We start from the raw sequence: 23,694 nt of genomic DNA on the forward strand, positions 1-23,694 counted from the left end.
GCTGGTCTGCATACCTGCATCTTCACTTGCAAACCATTGTTTGTGTTTGCCAAGGCTTGTTGATGGCCCTGTCGCCCCCTGGCCATTCTGCACTCGTCGACCGGCGCGGGACAGCTTTTGAGAGACTCCTGGTCTTCTACAACGTCGCCTGGTCTCCACATCTGCTGTTTTCTTCTCACCACATCTCAGCAAAAACCTTCAACCAGGGCTGGTATTGTGCTCCTGGTCCCCTCCGGATGGTTTGGACTCTGTCCTCTCTGCTTTCAGGTTGTTCTCATCTGGATTCTTCGCTCTGGTCCCCCGGCCTATTCCACGAGATGCTGCAGATGCAGAACTTCCATGACCCTCAATTGGTGTCTATGGAGTTTCCGACATCACTTCACTCCTATCCACCCGAGCTCCACGGTGCAGATATTCGTCTCTTCTGGTTATCCATGGGTGGGGTGACTCTCCAACCTTCCTTCTTCCAAGTGATTCCTTTGGGGTCCTTTGGGAAGGGTCCTAGAACTTTAAAATCCAAACCGCGACTTACCTGTGTTGTCCTATGGAGGTCTGACCCGGTGTACACCACTGTGCACACAGGCGCCTTGGGGTGATTCCTTCCTGGGGCCCTCCAACCTTGGGTTCTAGACCCGTTTTGGTACCTATTCCGCCTGCCAATATTTTAGTATATGGTTTTGCCCCCCAGACGGGCCTTATGTGTTTTTCCATGCTACTTACCTCTTTTCTAAGTATGTCTTGTGTGTAATTGATACCTCCGGGTAGGAGGTATACCAAGTTAGTGTCTATTAGTAATTATAAAGCATTTTTCTACTCACCTCGTGTGGTTTTCTACTGTCTAAAGCTACTGACCAACTACAGTGGAACATGCAATTGCTTTACACCCTCCTGGATAACCCTTAGCTGCTCTCCACAGCAACCCCTTGAGAGCTTTGGTTTTAAGGGACATAAACACTATCACTTAGGGTTGCCTGACTCAGTGCACCGTGCCTCACCATAGGTATATACTCAGCCAGCATCCTACACCCTTGGCCCAGGAGTGGTCTACGCACATTCCACACTGACAGATTGTTTGTAGTGCTAAAAGCGCTTATGGGTGCTAGTGTTTCCTCCCCCTCCACATGTACAGGCACCTCCAGGCGCAAAAAAACAGCAGCAAAGAGTCCTGGGTCTTGGAGTCTCCAGCTAGGATGGTACTGTGCTGCAGGATAATTTGGAGCACTATAACCGCTGGGGGATTTTAGTGCCTCCTCTCCCTCCACCTGCGCAAGCATCTCCTGGCGCAATACCAGCAGCAAAGCATCATGGAACTTGGAGTCCCCAGCAAGGATGATCCCCACTATTAGCAGCACCAGCTTCTCACTGTGAACGCCTCAACAGCGACCTCCATTTGGAACAGGAATTGCAATACGGAGTCAGTTCCTGAAAAGCAGTACAACATTTTGAAGAGTTATGGCCATCCAGGCGGAGTGAGGTGGATACTCAGACATAGCAGATGCAGCCTTCAGGCCGATTTGTCAGTGGTGATGTGTCTTCTTTTATCACCTACGAACTCATAGTCGCCAAGACCAACGTCCACTACTGGATGAAGTTGTTGCCATCTGGATGAAGAACAGCTGCCTCAAGCTCAACTCAGAGAAGACCGAAGTCCTCATTATAGGCCCCACTCCCTCCGCCTAGGATGACTCACGGTGGCCCGCAACCCTTGGAACCCCCGCCCCCCCCCCCCCCCCACACTCATAGACCAAGCACAAAACCTAGGCATCATCCTGGACTCTTCACTCACCATGAACCGCAAGATCAACGGCCGTCTCATCATCCTGCTTCCACCGGCCACCTCCAATGGCTCCCAGTCAACAAAAGAATTACCTTCAAGCTTCTCACGCATGCCTACAAAGCTCTACATGACGCAGGACCTGCGTACCTTGACCCCCCCCCCGTAATCCAACCACCCACCAGACACCTCTGCTCCGCCTAACTGGCCCTGGCAACCATTGCATGTATCCAGAAGATCCTTCTCCTACCTTGCAGCAAAGACCTGCAACACACTACCTCTCCACCTCAGGACCTGAGGCAATCACGGTCTTAACTCAATTCAGGAAGGACCTTAAGAACTGGCTCTTCGACTGACCCACAGTGCCTCAGGCGGACGACCTGTCCCCTTCGTATCTTGAGATGTTTACGGGTGAGTAGTAGCACTTTACAAGTAAACTGATTGATTGTTTGGTTGGTTCAGCAATTGCGGCCTTCCAGGCATATCAGAGTCCAGTGGCAACATAACTCCTCTTATTTGGTATCAGCAGCAGCACTAATCTTTTGACCCACGATTGGCTTCCAACAAGATGACACCGTAGTACTCATACCTGCCAAAACTAGTCCAGTTCACATCAGAATTACACAGAAAGAACAGGGGACCCCGTCACAGCAGTGGCCATACCTGGCTTCACTCTCTATAGCCACCAACCTTCTATAAGTGTTCTTCAGATCTGGAACACACTAGTCTTCCCCTCTTGGACATTCTGCAATCGGGCAGGGTCAGACACTCCGATTCAGTCTCTCAGCAGGTAGGCTTCTAGACACTAGGCAGACCCTCGGCTACTCCAGCAGGAAATACAGCCTTCAGATGATGTCCTCTCATCTTCGCAAGATTGGTTGTCATGCAGACATAAGCCCTGGTCACACAATGGTTCTTCGTGTATTCTGTGGACCCCTCCCTTTCTGGATCATGAAGAATGTAGTACAGGAAGAAAGTGTGGTGATTTATATCCTATCTTTAAACTCGTATTTCAGACATGGGGCATGGATCCAGTTACTGAGGTTTCAGAGCCGATTTGGGGTGGTTTTAACTCAAATTTAGTTTTCTGGCTGTTCCTCAGACACAGTCTTTTTACAAAGTGATGCCTCTTACAGCAAGCAGCAGTAGGGCTGCCTCTAAGCAGAAGTATCAAAACAAGGGCACAACAGAGTGAGTGAGATTCTGCACCTGTCTATATTCAGCCTTCCTGAAGCAGTAGTCAGGGACAGACAAACTGGAAGACCCTGGCTAGAAACTTCTTCACCTTAAACAACAGACATTGTAATCTCATCCCTACTATATACAAAATAGCAGTTCTCAGAAAGAACTAATCTGTAGTCTGTTGTTTAGTAAGACCATCACTCACACTTATAAAGATAGCCTTGTCTCTATTGACCCTACTTCAGTGCCTGGATCTCCACCATTTCGCTACAGGAATGTATGCAACACACTTCAACTGCCTGGGCAAACAATGTCTATCCTCCATCTTGTGCCTTGCTAAACCAGGATCATCCAAGATAGATCCCACTAGCTTTAGAACTCGGATTTTCACAACAGAGTCAATCTGCCATAGATATGGTGCACAGTTACTGAACATACAGGTACTTAGCATACATATGGGTTCTGGATTTTTCATAACGGTGGAACTCTACAAAAGGAGCCTTAGGTTAATTTGTTCTTGCCAAAGAGAAAAAGATGTTGCCCTACTACTGATTCAAAACACACGGTATGCTGCCATCAAAGCTTTAAGTGATGCCCTAGGGCATGAATAGTTGTCTGATGCTCACAATGTGGCCCACATGGTGTGCCCCTACAGCCCACAGAACAATTTCTGGACCTTGCATTACCAAGGATAGGCCCAAGACTGTGTGCATACACTACATTTTTGTAACATCTGGGCTAAACAGAGATAGGATACCATGTTCACATGCAGTTGGGCTCTAAGGGCACAGGAACATGCTAATTTACTACATTCATCTCCCAACACTATGTCATAAACACACACCTCATTAGATGTAGGTGGATTTAAGTACAGAGTTCAGAAAGCAGATCTTAGTAGGGCTGTGTGTGAACTGCCATTATCTGACGGAGTGGTTGGAACAGCCTAATCAAGTAATCTGTCCACCAGAAAATTGAAAGCACCTGCATATTGCAAATCACGAAAAGCCTAATCATTTTTTCTTTCTCGTCTGTCCATGAAGATATTTGAATTCATAAAAACACACACCCTACCACTTCCTGCATAATGTTCTTCTGGCTAGGATAGAACTGTGTCAGTTCTATGAGAAGTAACAATTCAAGGAGTAGAGTTTGGCTAGGAAGGCAAATACCGTGCCATCAACACCGGGAAAGCAATTAAACCAACTACAAGATGGCGTTCAGAAACAATTATCCACAAAGAACAACTTAGTATCAGTCTGTGACACTGAAACCTCAACCCCGACTACCACTGCCCACTTTCAATGAACATTCTCCATGAGCTCTTCCACAGTGGCCAGACGTGGTGTCATAATGTTGTAAGATGTCTGTTATGGATACAAAGTATCTTATTTGCCCCCACAAACTCATATATTTATATTCAGATGTCTTCAATGTTCATCAGACAGCCAGAGAGCACATCAGTAAATACTTCTCCAAATTAGTCTACAGATGACACGCGCCAACAGGCTAAAAATGAAACTTTCTAAAACAAATACTTCTTAGAGAACCATATTGCCAATTTATTTTTTATTTTTTTATTTTTGAAAACATTTATTTGTGTAAATGGATGCATACAAATACGGGCCTACAACCCGGGGGCCGGCCACGGAACAAACTGGAAAGCACCATTATCAATTAAAAGCACGGAGTGGTTAAGCGATACTACCTAACGCTGCGAGTCCATGATGCTAACTAAGTGGAACCACTCGACATAGGATCAGAGAAGGTTAATTTTTATATATTAAGAGAATAAAGGATCAGTTGTATAAGAAGCGACCTGGTGCACATGGCGGGGAACAAAACCAACTACATCATAATAGTAAATCCACAGATCTGTAATCAGAAAGGTTCAAAGCATGCAAACCATAGATGCCCTTGATGTTCTTCATTGGTAGTGTCCACTCGCAACCTCATGTGCCCAGAGACAAATAGAACAGCACTCCCATAACAGTAAAGACCATCAGGGAGACAGATAAAGTTGCAATCATTATACAACCCAACCCGGAAAATAAGAAAACAAAAATACTAGAAAAAGGGGAAAAGGGGGACTCCACGTTACTGTACCCGCCCCACGGAGATAATGGCGATCAATAATCCGAATAGCAAACGTGCTTAGGGGCGGGGCAACTAAGTCAGGATAAGCAGAACCTAAAATACCATATTATATATAATACCTAATCCCCCCCCCCCCCCCCAAGTAACTCACCCCGCGGGAATCACGCACAGTCATGGAGAACCAAGAAAAGGACACAAAAGAGCCATAGAAACAAATAACTATCTAATAGACCCTAATCCACCCACCCCACCCTGCACCCCTGCAGAAGGCTACGGCCTCCCCCCCCCCCCAGCAGCGTGCCTGTCGCCCTAATTATGAACCCGAAATATAGAATGAGACAATATAGGGAAAAAGAAAGAGAAAGAGAAAAAGGAAAGCCAGGGGAGAGGATACCATGTAACAGGTAGCACGGCACCCACCCCCCGCCCGTACAAACCATTAGCTTGGCCCAAAACGAAACTGGCAAGTTTTCGGGTAGCCATACATATTAAGGAATCGACAAAGTATCACAATTTGGGGCAGTCCATAACTCTGTGCACCGAGTATTAGTCCTCCGGAGTAAGAACCGGGCTCACCCCAGTCCTTTCTTAGCTATCGCCACGATGTACGTCGATGTAGTGGGCATAATACAAAGCGATGAGAAAAGGCCGTGGAGAAGCCGCTGGATGGTCAATGGAAGCAACCCATGGGACCTCCTCCGCCGATGGCAATGCAAAAGCTGTTTACGGCAGTCATGTATACCAGTGTCAATGATCACCAGCAGTTCCTCCCGCTTAGGTGTCGGAACATCGCTACCCCCACCAGAAAGCGGGGAACAATCAGCGACCACCTCGGGCCCATCCGAGTCTCCAAGGGACGACCCGGAAGCAATGGCGGTCATCACATTGTCTTGTACACAAGAATCCTGGGCCAAAATCAGTTGCCAACTCTTCAGCGCTTGTAGGACGTCGCCAATCGTGGGTTCGCGCTCATCAGTGCAGGCCCCAGCATAGTACAGAGGCAGGGAATCTGCATCCTGAGGCGTTCCAAAGGATATGGCATGAGCCGCCATTTTGCGAATACAGCGCCGTCCCTTCGAAACCAACTCCAGGGGTGGGCTCGCCAGCAGGGCCCCCGCGGGATCCCCCTCAAGGGCACAAACAGCACCCGCGGTGCAGAAATGAGAACCACCAAAAGAGGGGGAATGGAATGGAATTGGATTTATAGAGCGCATGGCTGCCCTTGAGCGTCCCAGCGCTAAAACAATTAATAACAGAGCGAAATGAGGAAGAAAAGTTTAGGGAGCTTTAGGGAAAAGGAAGGTTTTAAGTGACTTTCTGAACTTAAGGTATGAAGGTTCCTTCCGTAGGTCCCTGGGCAGGGCATTCCACTTTTTTGCTGCATTCAGCGAGAAGCGACGACCTCCCGTGCGGGCCTTCCTTACTCTAGGAGTAACGGCCAGGTTTTCTTCATCAGATCGGAGGGCACGAGTGGCTATGTAAGGACGGATCAATCCCCTGAGGGCTGGGGGGCCGTTACCTTGGAGGGATTTATATGCAATACAAAGTGATTTGAAGGAAATTCGCTCCTGGATTGGAAGCCAATGCAAGGCTCTAAGCAGGAACTTGGCTGAAACCCATCTCGGGACTCCCATAAGGAGCCTGGCTGCGGCATTCTGGACCCGCTGTAAGATGTTAATCGTGGCCAGGGGTGCCGCCAGGAGGAGGGCATTGCCATAATCCAGTCTGGCCAGGATTAGGCCCTGAATCAGAAGTTTTCTTGATTCGAAGGGGAGCAGGGGGAGGACCTTCCTTACGGCCCGCAATGATCCAAAGCATCCTCCAGCCACCTTCTGCGCATGGGTCATAAAGGTGAGTTGGGGTTCAAACCAGACTCCAAGACTCTTGACTTTCTCCTTTGGGGGTGGTGGGTCCCCCATACAGGGAGGCCAATGGTCGGAGGACAGAGATGGAAGTGGGTGACCCATGACCATGATCTCGGTCTTAGCTCCATTGAGTCTAAGTTTTGAGGCAGTCATCCAGGAGAAGATAGCTGACAAACAACCTGACAAATCAGATGGGTGTCCCCTTTGTTGTGACAGCGAGACGATGAGTTGCGTATCGTCCGCATAGCTAACAGATTTGATCCCGAAGGGGGCTACTGCCTCCTCTAACGGGGCCATATAGACATTGAACAGTGTGGGGCTCAGGGGGATCCGCCAGCGCCACCGCTCCGCTGGAATCACTCTCCGCCACCGAGCGATGAAGTCCGGAATGGCCGGACAAGGCAACAAAGGGGGGAGCCACCAACACGGCGTCTCCCACACACAACTTGCCGCACCTCACCTCTGGAACACCGGACGGTAGTCCCAGGCGCGTTCAGTTGCCTCCGGGCTCTTCGCACATCGGCATCTTCCGGCCGGCCCCAATCCTCCACCCGAGGCCGCCGCCGACACCGTCTCGCCGGCAACTCGCTGAAGGCGAGGCCCGGTCTCCACCCCAAGGAGGCCGCACTTCCTGGGAGGACGCCGCTGCGGACCCACTGAGCGCCGGATCCACCAGGATGGATGGTAAGTGTCAGCAGAACTTCGTATATAAATTGTTATCCTTTTTGGGCAGGATGTGTGACAGGATAGTCGAGTTTGGGCAGGGAGAACGGCGGAGCCGAGCTACCGTGCGGCCATCACGATGTCGAGCTTGGCTCCTCCCCCCCCATATTGCCAATTTTTTGGTCTATTGCATTTTTGCATAGATTTGGAAACCATCAGCAGCTGTGGCACCGTGCGACTTCAATTGTTGACACCTGAGGCTTCATCGTTGTTTATGCCGTGAATCTCATATTGTGTCACAAGAGATGGTGAAATCAGTTATACAAAAAAAGAACTGTACCATAGAGGTTTAGGACAGAGAATAGCAGAAGTTAAAATTAAGGTTTAAATTATGAAAAATCCACAGAAAATCCATTCAGGGTTTATGAGAGGCAGTGGGAGAGTAATGATTAATGTTCAGGAAGATATGCAGAACATTCCCGAAGAATACTCCTTACTGCAGATTTTTATGTTAATCACCTATCAAGCATTTGCTTAAAGCAGTTTGGCTGAGGTGCAATAATTAGAATACTGTAAGTTACTTACCTTTACACCTTATTTTACAGTGTTAGTATCTTGTACTGACATGCTATTTGAAGATTCCCCCACATCAAGCTGGGAATCCCCCAGTAACAGAAATATGAAAATGATTATTTCTTCAAGCAGAAATCAATGCAAAGGATCTTTGTTTTGTTTTGAAAAGCAACCCTTTACCCATAGCCCTCTATCCTGCAGCAATATCTTTTTTCAAAGATTCTCTTTCACGTTTTGCAACAATTAATTCATAGAAATGAGAGAACTCATTGGGAGACTGGGAGAATCTGGAGTATGTCCTTCTACAAGAAGTTGTTCAGAGGATAGAGATCTAAAATAGGACACGAGGGAACAAAGAATTAGTGGGAGTGAGAGCTAGTCTCTACTTTCTGGCCGGAACGCTCTCTATGACTACTTTGGTCAAAGAGCCTGCACTTCCTGGAGTAAAATGAATAGCTGTTCTTCTAAAAGATGCTCTGATATGGGTGGAAGCTTTGGTGGGTTGACAAGGAACATCAGGGCATAGCCTCGTTGAACACTCTAAAGGACCCACCTGCAGGATGTTACAGTTTGCAATTTTTGGAGGAAAGGTCTGATCCTGCCCCCACAGGGTGGTAGTGTGCCACTAGAGGCAAACTAAAGCAGCTTGGAGGCTGATGTCCAAGGGGTGGGGGGAATCGGGAGGTTTGTTGCCCCTGGTAGCCTGGTCACTGTCTGATTTACCCAAACAGGGCTGGGGTGCCTGCTGTAGAGGTGCTGGGCCTTCGCGTTACATGTACATCAACTCGCTGGAGTAGTATGTGTAGGAGAGTAGGGTCTGCTTCCGATGGTCACCCCCACTTTTTGCTTTGCTTTACTGGTTTTCGACTTAGATATGGCTGTGGGCCTGCTAATCAGACCCACAGCACAGATGCACTCTCTCTAAATTTACACCATGTACTCTAGGTAAATCCACAATTGTGAATTTGTTCACCTTGTCAGCCCCTGTAGAAGTGTACCATAGGTACTCAGGGCATAGGTGTAACCAAGGCCTACCAGGGGCTGCAGCATGTGTTATGCCAACCCTGGCTGGCCACTCAATTAGACACAACTAACTGATCACTCAGCTGGGGCAAGGTCGTGTAATCACCCCTTGCTTAGGTGTAGTATTCCTATACCTACTTACATATAGACACATAGTAACCTATAAGTCACTCCTATGGCAGGCCTTAAAAATCCTGGAGGCAGAGTGCTTGGTTATGTGTGAGATGGTGCTCTAGCATGAGCTGAGCCTGTCTGCAGCTTTCAGAACAATGTCCTTATAGCTGTTCTATGATATTGCCATACCATATACTCTTAAGTGCATTATAACCCCCGCGGTTAATGCTAACTTTGGTTTGGCTTTATCCAAACATGTCGTGTAAAGTGTCATACACTTTGGAATACTACCCCCTCGCCAATTCTGGCGACGGGGGTAGCATTCCACCCTTCTAGAGGGAGAAGACATGTTAAGTCCAACGATCCCGGTTAAAGTTAACAAGAGCCCCAGAGTCACAAAATGGACGCTGCTGCCACAGACACAAGTCTGACCTCCTGCTGCTGGGAGTCCTTCCAGTCACTGAGGTTTGGACAATAGGTTTCCTGCTTGGGGAGGTGCGAGCACCACCCCAGACAGGAGATGTGTATTGGGACAGGGAGGGCTGAATAGATTGAGACACTGCCTGGAGCACACTAGGTGCTACATGCATACCCCAGTTCAAACCGGTTGGCGCGAAACTGAACAAAGGATAGGGGGTGTAACCACCCCCCTTCCTGGTCCTACCCATAGGAGGGACCTAGAAACTAATCCAGCCCTTAGTTGTATAAAAGTAGGAGCTGTGTCCTTAGACATTAGATTAATCCTGAAATCGACTTGAAACGAAACTCTGGACCCTTCGACATTCACCTGAGCTGAAGACTGAAGAATCTCCCTTGTGGCCAAGGAGTAACCACCCTGGGCAACCAGGCACCAACCAGCAACTCAACGGCTTGCTTTGTCCCCGTTCCCGCCGGAACCTGAGCACAGAGCCTGACAAGACCCCGACTTCCAGACCTCTCTGACCCCACTGCACGGCTCCAGCACAGCTGTGCACCGTGGAAGGCGTTGAGACACGTAGGACCGGACATCTTGGAAAGCCTGCAACTTGCTAACAGCGCAGCTCCAGAGGCATCCTCGAAGCTGTGCACTGGGGACTGAGACACCCCGACACCGAGCTCCACCTGCACCGAAGACCAGCCCTCCAAACTCCACGAGATCTGCGTGGGGCCCTTCTGCTTGTGTTCTGCTCGACGGGTTGTCCGGTTGCTGGCCCGTTGGCTAGTAGACCTGTGGCGACGATTCTTTTGAAAATCCATTGCTGGTCTGGTTGCTCCAGACTGGCCCTTGCTACCCTGAAAAGGTGAAGTACCTCAGACCCTCCTGGTCTGCACCAGAAGCCTTTTGTGTATCCTGCGTGGGTTGCCTTTGTTTAGGCTTGTTGGCTCCGATCTCGAAGTCGACCTCTCCATCTGTGAGAACCTTCGTGGGACAGCTCCTCTCCAGCACCTGGTTGTCCTCGATGCCTCCTGGTCCGCTTGGCTGCAAAGACAAACTTCATGACAGCACCTGATTGCTCCTCGACGACGTCTGGTTCCTTCCTAGTTCCACCCGGTCACTGGCTAGTGACCTAGACTCTGTCCCCTCTGCTTTCAGGTCTTCTTCAACTCCGATCCACCCTTGGATCCACCCGGACATCTTCCTCCTGGTCGCCTACAGCATCTTCTTCCAAGGCTCCTTAGGAATCAACGAGGAAACCCGACACACTTTGACACCTATGCACCCGCATCCCGTGGGTGAGGTAACGCGAGTACTTCGGTGCTCCTGTAGGGATTGACTATCCTAGTGTCTAGTTTTGTTAGTTGTATCTTCCTAGTTAGACCGGAGGTGTCCTAAATCTCCATTTACTTACCTTTTAAATACCCATTGACTTTCTATTGACTCTCGCGTGAGTGTACTGACACTGCACGCGCCGCCTGTGGGCCTCCTACTCCTACCCTAAGGGTCAGATACTGTAGCCCCAGAGATTCCCTAGGCCCTATGCCTTTTCCTTTCACAAGCCGTGGTTCTTATAGGGCCTAACTGTAAATTGTGCTATTTAAAGTATTTCTGAGAGTAACTTGTTATGTGTTTTTGCCTCTGACCTCATAAAGAGTTCAGAGGAGTGTGTTAGTAAATAAATACATATATATTTTATATACATCCTGTGTGGTGTCCTTTCATTTGGTATTCAAGGGGTTACATATGGTAAAACAGCTGGCTTTACACACCCTCAAGAGTCTTTTAGCCTAAGACTGTTCTGTCCACGCTACCTCTAGGATAGCTGGTATATAAGGTTGACTTTTACAACCATCACCATAAGGGTTGTTTGGACTGGTGCAAGGTGTTCACTAGAATAGTGAGCATCATATACCAGGCCAACTTCTCACAGTATGGGCCAAAAATTGCTGAGTGTGCTGTCTTGCTGGAGCGGAAAAGATTAAGTAGAGTGCTGTGGTTTCTTTCTTTGAAGTGCTTCAATGCTTAATATTCCTTCTTGCCAACTAGACAACATCCATGAAATGGCATATATATCAAACAAGCCTGCACGTCACCAGAGAAGTCCGTAGATCTCAAGAGTGACACTGAATCACAAGACCCGATTGCTCTGCCCAAAGTCAGTAGTGTCCAATCCAGAATGAATGAGGTATTTGGTCACTTCCTGATCATTCTGGATTGTATAAGCCAGGTTGGTCCAAAATTCTTCAGGTCTACTGAGCAAGATCTTGCGAGTTGTGTGCGATAACGCATCTCCCCTTCAAACAGCTGGCATTGTTCGACTGGAGGACTGGAGGACAAGGTTCGGCAAGGAAAGCCTTATTCTTTTCAACTGTGTCTGGGGGAGTTGTAGGGAATAAACTGGAGGTCACCCTAGTGGTGGAAGCCTGAACCGCCAAACGTTCTGCAGCAGGATGCTGTGTCAGGAGGTCATAATCACCTAGCACTGGGGCCTGTGGCGCGTGGATACCTGCCTGTTCACCGGTGGGCAGGAAGAAGGAATAGACCAGGTGTCCAATTAGGCTGTCTGCCAATGCTTCACTGAATTGTTAAGAGGATCAGAGGAGAGTTGTAAAACCTTAGTTAACACATTCATTTTGACTTTCACACTTAGAAGCTGTTATGTCTAATTCCTCCGCTGCCCATCTCATTTTACAGCAAAAAGGCACTGTTTTCCGTTGATTACCTAAGGGGTGAACACAACCCAGCGTCCTGGAAAATGTCCAACCTACTAGCCTGCACGTCTATATACAGGTACTCATCATCACATTGTTGGGGGAAAATAATAACTATGACCTCTGGCTAGCTGACTGATCACAGTCAAAACCAAAAAGTTACTGGAGATCTGCTTTAAGGCAAAGGCCTAGTTCTTTCTTAGTCAGACTGTACTGGACGGCATGGGTATGACTTTGGGACATGACCTCAGTCGGAACCAAAATGAGTTTGGCTCTTAGTTTGATAAGACTATAGGAACAGGGTCTTCATCTGGCAGACTCGGTTCAGCTTTGATGGCAAAGGGACTGATGTGAATTGGAAATCGGCTCAGACTTTGGGGCAGAACCTGAGACAGGTTCAGGAAACACAGTCGGGCAGATCAGCCAGCAGTAACTCAAATAGAGAACTCCCCAGATCCTTGGGGCCCAACAGCATGCCAAAGGCAGTCGGAAGAGTGTCAAAGACTCGCAACACTGCTTCTCTAAAGGCCTCAATCTGATGCAACATCGTCAATGGATCTGTGAAGTCGTGGTGCATCTGGATCAGTTGCGGTATCGGCAGATATCTGAAATTTGTGTGTTACATTTTCATAAGGCTTTGGCTGTCAATAAATGGATCTCCCCCTTCAGGAGTCGGCAAACCACTGATACAGTGGGTCAACATCTATTATTGACAGATGCAACACGTGAATGCTTTAAAACCAAATATGTGTCGAGGGAAAAGGTGAAAGAATACATGTGAAATACAAATGAAGCAAGTTCCATGCCATTAGCATCTGTAGCATGCATGGTGCTGTTATTGTTGGCACACCTATGAAAATGTCTCTCTGATGATTCTAATAGGACTCGAGCGGGATTTCAAAATTAGTGTCTAGTTTGATTCAGGAAAATATTTTAAATGGCAAGAAATCTGGGAAGACTAGTATCTAATAGTAGGATAACTGAAATTATAGCTAACCTGCCCTCCACCCTTACATTCAACACCGTGCTGATCACTTTCTCAAGAAAAAATTGCAGAGAACCAAACAACTAGTGGATTAGTCTTACTGTCAGGAGCCGATGGGCTGTCCAGTCTCAATTCCATTGGAGTGTCTAATTTGTTTTTCACAATCAATGCAGAACGAACTGTTATAACCTTCCGAGCACTCCCTTCCATGGTGACAGCAAACACCACCCGAACTGGAGGCAATGAAGAAAACTGGAAAAATATCACATTAAAGGGTCATTTAAAAAATATATTATTAAACAATGAAATGCTTTATTTCAAAACATCATGGAACAAAATGTAGGCATGTGACCAGTATAATAATAGTTCCTGCTGTTTGTCAAATAAAAGGTAGGTACTACAATATTGTCAAATGTCATATTTTGTTGACCAAGTGAACTCAATCAATTATAATTAAAGGTTGACTCTGTTTATCAGTTTTAATGGTACTGATGAACAAGTTACTTAACTTCGGTAACGCTTTTTCTGATGGATACAGATCTACCTGTGGATTACTCAACTTTTGAATACCCCCGCGGAAATTCTTTCCTAGCTCTCCCACGTCGACTAGGACGTCATAATAGCACGGTCTTGCTTGCGACTCCAAATGGCGTCATTGGAGCCATAAGAAGACCTCGTCGGCGGGCTGACTTCAGTTCCACCGTTTTTTTCCGTGCCACGGAAGCAAACGGGCGGACCGAAACATTTTCACATATACACATAGTATACTAAATATATATATATATATATATAATATATATATATATATATATATATATATATATATATATATATATATATATATATATATATATATACAAATGCATAACCAATAAAGGCATGGAGAAAAATCAACAGACCAAGCATTACTGACTATTAAAACATAAGCATGATGCACCAGTTACTTACCTTCGGTAACGATATATCTGTAAGAAACAGTAGTTAGTATTAGATTCCTTACCTTAGAATATCCCAAGGCGTCAGTCTGGATCCGGAAAGTTTTGCGTAGCAGTACCCCTACACGTCAGTAGGCGTCGTCTGCGGCTCTGCGTCCGTCGTCGGGATGACGTCGCCAGAGTACTTAGATGCCGCCCTCGCGCACTGGCGTCAGTTCTTATACACAGCTTTTCCGCACCAGAAACGCAGAGCCATGAAAACAACCAACACTGGTGCCATGAAAGTAGGGCCCTCAAAGGGATAAACCTTAACCCTAGATATCGGTTTGTAGAACGGGGAGGATGGGTTGGGCGGTAAGGAATCTAATATTAACTACTGTTCCTTACAGATATATCGTTACCGAACTTGTGCATCTGAAAGAAACAGGTTAGTATTAGATTCCTTACATTAGAATAGATACCCCAGCAATACCAACCCGGGTGGTGGGTCTGCGAACCAATGATCACACCAGAAAGTCCTGGAGAACGGAACGGCCGAAAAAGCCATCTCTCCGGACTTGGCTGTCCAGGCAGTAGTGTCTAGCAAAGGTGTGCAGCAAGGCCCACTTAGCTGCCTGCCAGATGTCCTGCAAGGGGACTCCCCGACCCAGGGCAGTAGTAGCTGCCGTGGCCCGAGTGGAATGGGCATGTAGCCCCACAGGAGGCTCCTTTTTAGCCAGTGAATAACAAGCCTTGATGCACAAGACGACCCATCGGGAAATAGTCCCTTCAAGAACCTATTTACAACCGGGGACTTGAACAGAGAGGGCTGATCAGGTAGCCTTAAGAAGGCAGAAATAGCAGAGAGGTAGCCCTTAATAGTGCCCAGAGCAGAGCCCTGCTGGGCAAGAGAAAGGAGAAAGAGGAGAACCTCAGAAAGGGGGGCAGAAAGGGGATCCACAGCCTTTGCTGTGCACCATGCCACAAATGTGTTCCACCTGCAGGCATATACCGATTTTGTGAAGGGACGCCTGGCTGCCAGAATTACATCGCAGACTTCAGGAGGCAAGTCAAATGTCCTCAACTGTCGCCGCTCAAACTCCACGCATGGAGGTGGAGGCTGGACAGGTTCGGGTGGAGGACCGTCCCCTGCTGCTGCGACAGAAGGTCCTCCTGAAGAGGCAGACGAATCGGGGGATCGATTGACATGCTGAGAAGCTCGGGATACCAGTATCTTCGTGCCCAGTCCAGAAGGATGACTTGGGCCCGGTCGTGCCTGATCTTCTTCAGCACTCTGGGCAGAAGTGGTATATGCGGAAAGGCGTAAAAAAGACCGCAACTCCACTTGCGTCGAAAAGCGTCTTCGAGCGAGCGCCGCCTTGGAAATACCAACGCGCAGAATTGATGACATTGCGCGTACTCTTCTGTAGCGAATAGATCTAACCAAGGCTCTCCCCACTGCTGAAAGAGACCTTGCGCCACGTCTGAGTTCAGACGCCATTCGTGATCAACCATGCACCGACGGCTGAGTTTGTCCGCCCTGGCGTACAGGGAACCTGCCAGGTGTTGAACCACCAGGGTCACGCCCTGATGTTCCAGCCATTGCCAGAGGCGCAGAGCCTCCTGGCACAGGGTCTACGACCCCACCCCGCCCTGTTTGTTGGAGTACCACATGGCGGTGGTGTTGTCCTTGAGCACTTGCACTACATTCCACTGGACAGAGGGGAGGAATGCTTTCAGTGCAAGCCGGATCGCCCGCAGCTCCAGCCGGTTGATGTGGAGCCGGGACTCCGCCGGAGACGAGAGGCCTCTGATCTCCGCCTCTCCCATGTGGCCCCCCTAGCCCAGGAGGGACGCATCGGTCACAACTACGTGCTCCGGTTGGGGTAGGGAGAGCGATCTGACGCAGACCCAATCGCGGTCCGTGAGCACTGCAACTGTCTTGCAGTGCCCTCCGAGATCAAGACGTGGTCTGACAAGCTGGACCCACTGAAACTTCAGGTCCCACTGCAGAGCCCGCGTCCGCCACCTGGCGTGATGCACCAGAATGATGCAGGAGGCCATCAGACCCAGAAGCCGCAGCGCCAACCTGACCGAGACTCGGGATAAAGGCTGAAAGATCGGAATCAGAGCATGAATATCCCGAACCTGCTGTTCGGGAGGATAAACCCAAAATTGCGCAGTCTAGAACCATTCCGATGAAGAGGAGCCTCTGAGAGGGACACAGGTGTGACTTTGGCACATTGGTGGAGAACCCCAGCAGGTGCAGGAAGTCGGCCGTAGTCTGTAGGTGGCTGACCACTGTCTGGGGCGAGCCCGCCTTCAACAACCAGTCATCTAGATAGGGGAAGACTGACACCCCTAATCTGCGCAGATGAGCTGCGACCACCGCCATCACTTTCGTGAACAACCAAAGGGCACTGGTAAGGCCGAAGGGGAGCACGGTAAACTGAAAGTGCTTGTGGCCTACAGTGAACCGCAGGTATTGCCTGTGGGCTGGCAGGATGGGGATGTGGAAATAAGCGTTGTGCAAGTCCAACGATACCATCCAGTCTCCAGGGTTTAGGGCAGCTAAGACCTGAGCCAGAGTCAGCATCTTGAACTTCTTCTTCCGGAGGAAGCCGTTGACGTTCCGCAGGTCCAAGATAGGGAGTAGGCCCCCTTTGCCTTTCTTGGGAACCAGAAAGTAGTGGGAGTAACAACCACACCCTACATCTGGCCCAGGAAGGCGCTCGATGGCCCCCTTGGCCAAGAGGACGGTAACTTCCTCTTGCAGAAGTTGCAAGTGATCTTCAGACACGCGGTGGCACTTTGGTGGCATGGCTGGAGGGGTCACCCTCGCAGGGGAGGGCGTAGCCCCTTCAGACGATTTGCAGCACCCACCTGTCCGATGTGATGTAGCGCCAGTGGAGGAGGTGATGGCGAACCCTGCCCCCCACTGGCGTTAAATGGGCCTGAAAGCTCGGACTAGGAAGGCTTTGAGGCGGATGCTGCGGGGGTGGATGTGGACTGGCCTCGCCGGTGTCCCCTGGCACCGCCTCGGCGGTTACCACGTCCGCCGCCGCGCTGGATGTTAGTCGGCGGCCCGTGGCTGGCAGGACGTGTGGGGGTGCCCCTTCCTTGGCCACGAAAGGAGCGAAAGGCAGCAGGTTGCTGGTGCGGGCCGACAGGCCCAAGGACTTGGCCGTAGCCCCGGAGTCCTTAAAGCACTCAAGCGCACTGTCTGCTTTTCGCCGCAGAGGCGACCGCCATCAAACAGCATGTCCATAAGGGTGTTCTGGACATCAGCCTAAAAATTGGCGGACCTCAGCCAGGCTTGGCGGCGAACTGCCACCGTAGTTGCAATCGCCCTACCCAGCGACTCCGTGGTATCCAGCCCACATCGAATGGAATACCGTGCCGCATCTCACCCCTCCGCAAGGGGTTTGGCGAGTTTAACCCGGGCCTCCTCCTGGCATTGTGGCAGCACGTCCGTGACCATGTACCACAGAGAGTAGGTATTACGGCCCAAAAGGCAAGCGGTGTTGACCGACTGCAACCCCCAACTAAGTGAGGAGAACATCTTTTTCCCGTACTGTTCATACCTTTTGGATTCCCAATCAGGGGGAGCTGTCGGGAATGCGGTCTGAGAGTTAGAGGCCTGGATAAACAGGCTCTCGCGGGTGGGGTGGGTGGACAGGAAGCAAGGGTCGCTCGGGGCCGGGCGGTGGCAACTGGCCAGGTTCCTATCTACAGGGGGACCTGTAGCAGGCCTGGAACAAGTGCCCAACAGAACGTCAATTAAGGCCTCATTGAATGGCAGTAGAGACTCCGAAGAGCTTGCCTGCGGTTTGAGGACCTCAGTGAGGAGGTTAGTCCTCACGGCCGCGACGGGGAGCTCAAGAGCCAAGGCCTTGGCTGCCCTCGTCAACACCACACTGTAGGCAGCCCCCTCCTCCGTAGCCACAGTAGGAGGGGAGACAAATCCAGAGTAGGGCGAAGGGGCCAAACCACTGGCCTCCCCTAGCTCACCTGCCCAGTCCTGAAAAGACTGGCACTCCTGTGCCAGAGGGTCCTCAGACCCCTCCCAATCCGCCTCGCCCTCCATCTCCTGGTACTCAGGTTCAAATGATGGGCCGGATCATAGAAGTATTGCACTTCTCTCGACGTCGAATGCCGGAACCGAATCGAGGGTTGGATCGGGGACGTCGTCCGGGGACGGCGTCGGGGGCGACACCCTAGGAGTCGCCGCCAGCGGAGGGGTCGTTAGGTCAACCAGCGGCGACCCGTCTCTGACGGATCCAGCGGGGCACTGCGGCATCGGGACCGAAGACGCCGACGGCGCCGGGGCCGAAGCACCCGACGGCGCTGGGGCCGAAGCACCCAGCCCGCTTGGGCTCCCAGTCGGTGCCGCGAGGCCGAAGGTGCTGTGGAATCAGACGGAGGAGTGAGCGACCTCAAGGCCATGAGGAAGGCATTAATCTCCTCCGGCATCGCGTTCTGCCCAGGGACCGGCGGGTATGGAGCAGGCCGCGACGTCTGCGGCTCCGGCGGAGCCGCGTGGGCGTTGTCACCCGAACCCCCGGCTGCGTCGCGCGAGCGTCGGGGGGAGTCAGAAGAGCGATGTTGTCTCTTCGACTTCTTGTGCCTCTTACCTGAGGACTTGGAGCCCGACGAGTGGTGTCGACTCACCGAGCTGTGATGACTCCGGCCCCACGACTGGTCCCTCGACCTCCTCCTGGACTGGGACCTCGAACGGTGCGGGCCGACTGGCGGAGCTCAAGGCGCTTACGGGACCGCTCCCGCCTAGCTTTCGACGTCAAGGCCCGGCATGGGGGTCGGTAACCGACATCAGTCGGCTGCAGTCGGCAAAGGGCTTGAACCCAGGCAGCCCTACCGGCACCGTCGAAGTCGTTCGACTCGAAAAACAGATCAAAAGGATCGAAAAAGTTTAGCCAAAAAATGATTAAAGGGTACCACTTTTTCCGGATCGGCGCTTGCTGGCGCGGAAAAAAGAAGAACTGACGTCAGCGCGCGAGGGCGGCGTCTAAGTACTCTGGCGCCAACGACGGACGCGGAGCCGTAGACGACGCCTACCGACGCGCAGGGGTAGTGCTACACAAAACTTTCCGGATCCAGACTGACGCCTGGGGATCTTCTAAGAAAAGGAATCTAATACTAACCAGTTTCTTTCAGATTGAGACATATTAAAAACAGTGATGTTAAACAGTTAAAGCATCTTTTGGTAGAAACAGCTGGACAACGGGGAGGCGGGTGGGACAGTGAGGAATCCACATGCAGATACTGTATCCACCAGAAAAAGAGTTACCAAAGGTAAGTAACATGTTCTTTTGATGGATACCTCTGCCTGTAGATTCCTCACCTTTTGAATAGAATCCCAAAGTCGTACCTCTCCCGGAGGAGGCTGTCCACCTCACTAGACAAAAAAATCTTGCAAAACAAACAAAGAAAAAAAACCATCCCTCCTAACCTCCGAATCCAAGAAATAATGCTTTGCAAAAGTATGGAGTGAGGCCCAAGTTGCAGCTTTACAAATGTTAATAACAGGAACACCTCTAGCCAAAGCAGAAGAAGAAGACTTAGCTCTGGTGGAATGAGCTCTGATACCTTCAGGAGGGTCCTTCTTGGTCAAGGCGTAGCAAACCTTGATGCAAAAGATGATCCACCTGGAGAGAGTCCACTTGTAAACAGCCTTGCCTTTCATCTTCCTAAAGTAGCCCACAAAGAGCTGATCGTCGAGTCTCATATCCTTTGTTCTGTCAAATAAAGCTGACAGCTATCTTAGGTTCTAAACAATGACGTCTCTCCTCCTCCTTGGAAGGGGGAGGGGAAGGATAGAAGGTACGTAAGGTAATGGACTGTCCCATATGGAAAGGAGAAACCACGTTAGAAAGGAAAGCAGCCCTGGTCCTAAGAACCAACGTATCCACATGAATGGTCAAGAAAGGAGGTTTGGAACTAAGAGCCTGAAGCTCACTTACCCTCCTAGCCGAGGTAATGGCAATCAAGAAAACCGTCTTAAAAGAGAGTAGCCTCAATGGGCCCCTTAAACAAGATTTAAAACCCACTGAGGCATAATGAAAGGAGTGGGAGGAAAGCTATTAGTAAGGCGCTTAATGAACCTCATAACTATGGGGGATTTAAATAAAGACAGCTGATCCGGCAAACATAGAAAAGCAGACGAAGCCGACAAACAATCCGTTTACTGTAGCCACAGCACAACCTTGCTGAGCTAAAGAAAGAGAAAACTCTAGAATATTAGACAAACGGGCTTTCAAAGGATCAATGGCCCTCTCTCCACACCATTTAACAAATCTGGACCATCTGGAGGAGTAAATAGACTTAGTGGAGTGTCGCCTGGACAATAAAATAACATCCACCACATCAGGCGGTAGAGAGAAGGAACTCACGTTTGCCCCGTTCAATCTCTAGGCATGAAGGTGCAGGTCTGGAGGTGAGGGTGTAGAACCTGCCGCTGCGACTGCGAAAGGAGGTCTGCTCTGAAAGGGAGACGGAGCGGAGGGTGCAATGAGAGGTGAAGAAGATCTGTGTACCACACCCTTCTTGGCCAATCCGGGACGATCAATATAACTTGGGCCCGGTTTTGGTGAATCTTCCTCAAAACTCGAGGAATCAAGGGTATGGGTGGGAAACGCGTATAGGAGTTGCGAGCTCCAATCGAACGGATACGCGTCCCACAGCGCTCCACGCATCGGATACTGGAGACCGCAGAGCAATGGGCAGTGCGCGTTCTCGTCAGTGACAAATAGGTCCAATTGAGGAGATCCCCACATCTCGAAGATGTGATGGACCACCTCCGGATGATGCAGCCATTTGTGAGTGGCCGAGTAATGCCGACTGAGTGTCCGCACAAACATTCAGCACATCAACTAGATGATTTGCAAACACAAAAATCTGATGGACCTGAGCCCAGCACCAGAGTCGCAGAGCCTCTCGGCAGAGATGATACAGCCCCATTCCTTCCTCCTCCCCACATCGCAGTAGTGTTGTCCTTCAGGACCTGAACCGACTGACCGCGAAGGGAAGGAATAGTGCCAAGCGCATCGTCCGCAATTCCAGAAGGTTGATGTGAAGCAACCTTTCCTCTGGAAACCAAAGACATTTGACCTCCAGATCCCCCAGATGAGCATCCCACCCAAGAGTGGAGGCATCGTGATCACTGTGGCCACCAGCGGAGGAGGCTGAAAGGGCTTTCCTTGATGCAGGTTGCCCTGCACTCTCCATCAAGTCAGCTCCTCTGCAGCGTCTCTGGAGATTCTGACATTCTCCCCGAGATCTCTGGTGCGTTGATACCACTGCCTGTGGAGGCACCACTGGAGTGCCCTGATATGCCAGCATGCATGCATGACCAACATTAGGTAGGAAGCAAACAGACCGAGTAGACATAGAACCTTTAGGACTGGAACAACCGCCCCATTGTGAAATAAAGGAATCATCTCCTGAATGTCGAGAATCAGCTGCGGAGGCGGAAATGCCCGACACACAGTAGTATCCAGTATTGCCCCTTTGAACAGGCTGCACTGAGAAGGCACGAGGTGAGATTGGGGTGCATTTATTGAGAAACCCAATTTTAACAACAGATGCGTTGTTGCTTGCGAGTGGCGCAACACCATCTCCAGAGACTTGACTTTCAACAGCCAGTAATCCAGATAGGGGAAAACAAGAACCTCTGACCTTCTGAGATGTGCAACTACCACCGCCATCACCTTTGTAAAGACCCGAGGTGCAGAGTCAAACCAAATGGAAGAACCGCAAACTGGTAGTGTTGCGACCCCACCGTGAACCGGAGATACTTCCAATGCGACTTAAGGATTAGAAGATGAAAATACGCATCCTGCAGCTCGATGGACACCATCCAGTCTTCCTGTTGCAGCGCAAGAAGAACCTGAGCTAAGGTCAACATTTTGAACTTTTCCTGCTTGAGGTAAAGATTCAAAGTCCTGAGATCCAAGATCGGCCTCAATCGACCATCCTTTTTGGGGATCAGAAAATACTGGGAGTAGAATCCCTAAACCCCTCTCCTGCTCTGGAACCATCTCTATCTCACCTTTCTGTAACAAGGTAAGAACCTCCTGCTGCAAAAGCAGTAAGTGGTCCTCTGAACACCAACCCTGGCGAGGAGGGTAAGGAGGAGAAAACTCTCAAAACGGGAGGGCGTACCCATTCTCTACAAGATTTAAAACCCAATGGCCTGAAGTAATCAATTTCCAATCTTGTAGGTAGTGGGACACCCAAACCCGTACAAGACCAACATGTTCTAAGATGGGGGATCTAGAACTGCTTTCCTGAGGCACCAACGGTGGCGGGAGGGCCTGCACAGGTGAAGCCACATGAACTGGAGACGACTACCTGGGCGTCAGAGACATACTGGGAGCCAGAGAACCTTCAGGCGTCGAAGGGCCCTTCGACGCCGGTGACCTTGGAGTAGGAGATTGAACAGGCATCGCCCATGAAGATGGAGTAAAAGATTGAGATACAAAGTCCTGCCTTCGAAGCCGCTTAGCGGAGAAGGCGACCTCAAAGACCTGTTCTTTGACGAACGGCGCCGAGAACCATGTCTCTTTTTCGACTTTTTGTGTTTTCTTGACTTTAAATTATGAGAAGACAATGACTTCACACGCTTCTGAACCCTCTGCTCCTTTCTGGCTTTGGCCATACAAAGTTTAGCCTCATGTTCTTTAAGGGCTTTCGGATTCATCTTCCTGCAGCTTCGACATTCATCGACGTCGTAATCAGAAGACAAGCACCAAAGGCAATCATCATGGGGATCGGTGAGCGACATCTGACCGCCACTCTTCCTGCAGGGCTTAAATCCAGACTTCCTACAAGTAGCCATTAAAAATCTTCAAGGAAACAAAGTAATCACTGTAGAAAATGCAGAGTCCCCAGAAAAAACACTGTGTCGACGGTCTTCTTATGGCTCCGATGACGTCATTCTGAGTCGCGAGCGGAGCCGTGCTATCATGACATCCTCATCGACGTGAAAGAGCTAGGAAAGAATTTCTGCGGAATGCTGGCCCGGGGGTATTCAAAAAGTGGGGAATTCACAGGCAGAGGTATCCATCAGAATGTCACTTTTACACGTTTCATTTCAACTTACAATACATTTTTATTAAATAAAAGATGCCAACATACAATAAATGTTCATTAAATAAAAAGAAATACAGAATACTATGTTGCTCTTAAATCTCCTGTTGGCTTTCCTCATAATTCTAAATATAATCTGCCTTCTGAATGTATGTAAAATTCCAAACAAGATTAAGAACCATCAAAAGGTACATATTCTGCATTGAGTGTCTAGAGAAACACATTGAAACACATAGATACAATGATGTGCCTACAGGGAACTATCTAATT

At 49.7% G+C, this 23,694-nt stretch overlaps 1 protein-coding gene across 2 annotated transcripts in view; it reads right to left on the reverse strand.

Moving 5' to 3' along the window:
* Nucleotides 1-23,694, reverse strand: part of VPS13D (vacuolar protein sorting 13 homolog D) — a 2,754,556-nt gene that overhangs the window by 1,068,774 nt on the left and 1,662,088 nt on the right. For both annotated transcript variants that reach the window (XM_086921894.1, XM_086921893.1), the window contains exon 45: nt 13,504-13,654. In XM_086921894.1, the coding sequence (XP_086778020.1) occupies nt 13,504-13,654 (151 nt within the window). The remainder of the gene's footprint in view (nt 1-13,503; nt 13,655-23,694) is intronic.

Source organism: Lissotriton vulgaris, chromosome 5 (genome assembly GCF_964263255.1).
Source record: "Lissotriton vulgaris chromosome 5, aLisVul1.2, whole genome shotgun sequence".
In the NCBI taxonomy this organism is placed as follows: domain Eukaryota; kingdom Metazoa; phylum Chordata; class Amphibia; order Caudata; family Salamandridae; genus Lissotriton; species Lissotriton vulgaris.